Below are 5,536 nucleotides of genomic sequence, written 5' to 3'. Positions count from 1 at the left end.
TTTGGCATTTCTTGCATAGACATTTTCATGTATTATAAGAAAAGGGAACACGAGGCTTATTGGAGCGAGCTTACAGTGCTGAAAAGGAAAATGGTGTGCACAGATAAATGTAACTGAAAACATTAGTCTCACAGGTCAAAGGTGGATGACCAACAATTTAATTGAGAGACAGCTTCAGAAACTTTAAAGCAGCAAATAACATGTACATGGTCTGTATCAAGCTGATCAAGAGAAACCAATATTTCAGACATTAACTTAGTAAGATGGCTTTGATACAGTTAGAATTCTATGTGGCATGTATCTAAGAGCAGAGATCAGCAACAATATATGAATACATTACTTAAGCCTTCTAGAGAACTGTATTCTAGAACTGTATGAAGCTGGGAAATGTCCACATTCTTTGGGTTGTAACTCATTAAAGAGATTATTTTGGAGATGGCCAAAATAGGAAACCATTATCAAACTGAGTGGACAAATTTAGACACTGATTACTATCATAGCAAGCAACTGATACAGTTTGATTCCTTAGTTTGTGGGACCTCTACTTTGGATAATTTCTTTATCCCCAGTATGTCCTTTTTGGGTTTCTGCTATTTAGGACACTGCCAAGAGTAGCCAGTGCATCTTGGAATTTCCGGATTTTCAGGAAACCTTTAATCATAGTAACTTCACTGTCTGAGAAGTTTGCTTTCTTCATGATCATGCCAACAAGCTGAACTAGCGTCTCCTCCCTCGACAAAGAATACAGTCCTTCAGCCAGATTGTAGAATGAGGAGAATTCAGGTATGTGTCCTTTTTCCATCATCTCAACAGAAAAATCAACAGCTTCTTGAATTGGTCCACCACCAGAAGAGAGACCACGGAAAACAATCTTATAAGATAAAGCATCAGGAGGATTAGCCGTTTCCTGCATTTCTCTGAAGAGTCTTACAGCTTCATTAGTTCTCCTCCGTCTGAAGATTGCTTGAATTACAGGATTATAGGCCTGAGGGGTCAAAGTCATTCCTTTCATTTGAATACTCCTGAGGAGCTTGCTTGCAATCTCAACCCTACCTGCTTTACATAGTCCCTGTATTAAGGTCCCATACGTAACGATGTCTGGTTCACAGCCATTTGATGTCATTGTTTGAACAATGTCTGCTGCCTTTTTTATATCACCTGCTCTGCAGAAATGAGCGAGAATGGAATTGTACGTGAATTTGTCAGGCTTTAGTCCTTCCAGTATCATCTGGTCCATAAGCTGAGCAGCATCTTCTACTCTCTTACTCTTACAAAGACCATCAATCAGTGTGTTATACGTGACCAGGTTTCTAGAAACCCCTTGTAGCTCCATCTGGTCGAAGATCTCTTCTGCTTCTTCAATTTTCTTATCTTTGCAGAAGCCATCTATCAAAGTATTGTATGTTATCACACTTCTTGCACAGCCACTCGATTCCATATCTTTGAGTAGGTTCATAGCTTCAACTATTCTCCTTTTGGCACAGAGACAATCAATTAGGATATTATACGTGAATTCGTCTGGCTGGCAACCTTTGTTCTTCATTTCTTCAAACATTTCCATTGCAACATTGAAATTGCCGGTGAAGCAAAGACCTTGTATGAGAGAATTGAAAGTGCAAACATCAGGTAAGAATCCCTTGCTCGTAAGAACACGAACAAACTCCGTAGCTTCTTGGACTTGATTCTCCTTGCACAAAGCGCTAATAATGGTGTTATAAGTGACTGTATTAGGTGTACAGTCCCTTACAAGCATCTGATTGAGAAGTTCAATAGCTTCTTGGACTTCACCAACTTCACAAAGTCCAGAAATCAAAATATTATACGTATATACATCAGGATCAAACCCATCCTGCAACATTAAATCCAAAATATCCAAGGCTTGGACAGCATGCCCTGCTTTGCATAAACCGTTTATCAAAGTGTTGAACGTAAATTTGTCCGGAGAAAACCCTCGACTACACATATCTTGAACAAAGTTTAGAGCTTCATCAATCCTTCCTTCTTTACAGTACCCATGAATCAAAAGGTTAACAGTAATATTACTTGCAAGACATTTAGCTGACACCATTTGATCCCTAATTCTCAATGCACCATCTAAATTCCCTTCCTCGATATAACCTTGCATTATCGTCGTAAAAGTCCTTTCATCCGGTACCAAACCGTGCACAGGCATTTCCTCCATCATCAAAATAGCAGGCCTAATTTGATGTGTCTTACATAAAGCTTTTATCAATATATTAAAAGTCGATACATCCGCCTTTACACCTTCATCCAACATTCTACTATGCACATGTTCAACAAATTTCAACTTATTCCCATCAACAAGAACATTCAACAACGAATTATAACTAAAAATACCAGGCTTTACACCAAACTCATTCCACATCATATCAAGAACCTTAATAGCTTCATTATATAACACAAATTTTGCATAACTTTCAATAAAAATAAAGAAAGTACCTTCAACTAATTCAACCTTCAATTTCTTCATATCATCCAAAACCCCCTTCATTAAATCAAAAGATCCCACATTTCCAAGCTTCCTAAGAATCTCCTCGTATATAGACAAAGTGGGTGTAAAATGGGGTTGCTTAGAAGCCCATTTAAAGAGATGAAAAGCTGAAGTTTCATCATTTTCTTGACGAAGGGTGTCGAGAAATTGCTTTGGAGTGAAATCTTCCAAGAGTTCTTTTGCTTTAGAAGGTAAAACAGTTGAAGAAACTGAAGAAACACGCACGTGGCGAGATGAAAATGGGAGAGAAATGGGTTTAGGAGGATGAAATGGAGGGGGTAATGAAAAGGGGTTTGGTGGATTTTGAGATTGAGTCCATGGATGGCATTTGAGGAAGGAAGGGGAAGAGAAAGCCATTGAAGCAATTCAACAAACAGGTAGCATGCGTGGACTAAATTCAAGAAAAGCTCAATGAAGAAGACGAGAGGCTTTAACTAAAGATGCTAAGAGGATAACAGTAAACTCTTTCTTTTCAAAAGGTTACTTTTAATAAGGATTATACCGTTGTAAAATAAACTAAATCTATCGAAATAAAACAGAAAGAATTAGAGAGAACAAAGAGCCAATAGAGGAGTGAAATGCCTTATGTATATTTCCGTGTGTGTACTTTTTCAATGGTCAAATCTCTCAATTTATAGACAGAGAAAATATAATGCTGTGGGCAATTTGCTCAAGTGGTTTGTCCACTTATCTTCCAAATGGATGGGTCCCACATGGAAGAGAACATCCATACATAATACTCCCCTTTGGATGTTCATTTATAATGTTTCTTCCTAAAAATTCTATAAGAAATAATATACATAGTTATTTTCAATATCCATAGATGTTGTGTCTACATATCTGATAATACGCCTTGATTGTTGTCTCATTAAAAACCTTATCAGGAAAACCCAGTGGGACAAAACCATGGTTAAGGGAAAAAGAGTGCAGCGCGTATTTTATTCCCCCTGATGAAAACTTCATTTGATATTTTGAAAACGACGCATTCCAACCTTATATCTTAATTTCTCAAAAATTGATGTTGGTAATGCCTTTGTGAATAAATCCGCAAGATTATCACTTGAATGAACTTGTTGTACATCAGTATCACCATTCTTCTGAAGATCATGTGTGAAGAATAATTTTGGTGAAATATGTTTCGTTCTATCTCTTTTTATGAAGCCACCTTTTAATTGAGATATGCACGCGACATTGTCTTCAAATATAATTGTGGGTATTTTAACATCATTTTCAAGGCCACATATTTCTTTGATGAACTATATCATCGATCTCAACCACACATATTCTCTACTTGCTTTATAAATTGCTATTATTTGAGCATGATTTGAAGAAGTAGCAACTATACACTGCTTTGTAGATCGACATGATATAGCAGTTTCTCCGTGTGTAAACAGATAGCCTGTCTGAGATCGGGCTTTATATGGGTCTGATAAATAACCTGCATCTGCATAACCAATAAGGCCTGCGTAACCTTTGTTAGTATAAAACAAACACATATCAATAGTACCCTTCAGGTATCGCAAAATATGTTTGATACTGTTCCAATGCCTTCGCGTTGGGGATGAACTATACCTTGCTAGCAAATTAACAGAAAATATTATATCAGGTCTAGTTGCGTTAGCAAGATACATAAGTGCGCCAATAGCACTAAGATATGGTACTTCAGGACTAAGAATTTCTTCATCCTCTTCTGGAGGTCGAAATTGATCTTTTTCCACTTCAAGTGATCGAACAACCATTGGAGTACTTAATGGATGTACTTTGTCCATGTAAAATCTTTTTAAGATTTTCTCAGTGTAGGCAGATTGATGGACAAAAACTCCGTCTGCTAGATGTTCAATTTGCAGACCTAGACAAAGTTTTGTCTTTCCAAGGTCTTTCATTTCAAATTCTTTCTTTAGATATTCAATTGTCTTTTGGACCTCTTCGGGGGTTTCAATGAGATTTATGTCATCAATATAAACGGCAAGTATAACAAACTCTGATTCCGTTTTCTTAATAAAAACACATGGACAAATAACATCATTAATATAGCCTTCATTTATTAAATACTCACTTAGGCGATTATACCACATGCGCCCTGATTGTTTCAGACCATATAATGATCTTTGCAGTTTTATTGAGTACATCTTCCGAGATTTATTACATGCTTTAGGCAATTTTAATCCTTTTGGGATTTTCATGTAAATTTCATTATCAAGTGAACCATAAAGGTAAGTTGTAACTAAATCCATTAGATATATTTCAAGATTTTTATGTACAGCTAGACTGATGAAATATCGAAATGTTATTCCATCCATAACAGGTGAATATGTTTATTCATAGTTGACTCCGGATCTTTGAGAGAATCCTTGTGCAACAAGGCGTGCCTTATATCTTACAATTTCATTTCTCTCATTTCATTTCCATACAAAAACCCATTTATATCCAACTGGTTTCACACCTTCAGAAGTTTGGACTATAGGTTCAAAAAACTCACGTTTAGCAAGTGAGTCTAATTCTAATTGAATTGTCTTTTGCCATTTTGGCCAATCACATTTACGTCGACATTCTCCAACGGATTTAGGCTCAAGACTTTCACTATCTTGCATGAAGTTAAGTGCAACATTATATGCAAAAATATTATCAATCGTGATTTTAGATCGATCTAAATTTATCTCATCATCGAAATAATTTATTAAAAGTTTTTCATTTACTTGAGTCTCGGGTTCACTGATTTCTTCAGGAATATCAGGATTACTCAAATCTTGACCTTCTTCAGGAGGTTCTATTGTAGTATCATCTTTATTATTTCTCACGCTTCTCTTTCTAGGATTTTTATCCTTTGAACCCAACAGTCTACCACGCTTCTGGTGTGTTTGGGATTCAGAAGCTATGATACTTGTAGATGGTCCTTTTGGGATATCAATCCGGATAGGCACATTCACTGCAGGGATATGTGACTTAGTTATCCATTTCAAATCAGTAAATGCATCTGGCATTTGATTTGCTATTTTCTGCAAGTGGATGATCTTCTGGACCTCC

The 5,536-nt window shown here is 36.5% G+C and overlaps 1 protein-coding gene across 1 annotated transcript; it reads right to left on the bottom strand.

Annotated features, from left to right (window-relative positions):
* Positions 1–216: 216 nt before the first annotated feature.
* LOC129882215 (pentatricopeptide repeat-containing protein At3g53700, chloroplastic) lies at positions 217–3,012 on the bottom strand. Its single transcript, XM_055956413.1, has one exon. It carries the CDS (start codon positions 2,867–2,869, stop codon positions 560–562), a length of 2,310 nt encoding a protein of 769 aa, XP_055812388.1. The 5' UTR covers positions 2,870–3,012; the 3' UTR covers positions 217–559.
* Positions 3,013–5,536: the final 2,524 nt, after the last annotated feature.

This window comes from Solanum dulcamara, chromosome 3, assembly GCF_947179165.1.
Source record: "Solanum dulcamara chromosome 3, daSolDulc1.2, whole genome shotgun sequence".
Taxonomy (NCBI): Eukaryota; Viridiplantae; Streptophyta; class Magnoliopsida; order Solanales; family Solanaceae; genus Solanum; species Solanum dulcamara.
Note: the sequence above shows the minus strand (reverse complement) of the source record. Positions and strands in the feature narration are given on the sequence as shown.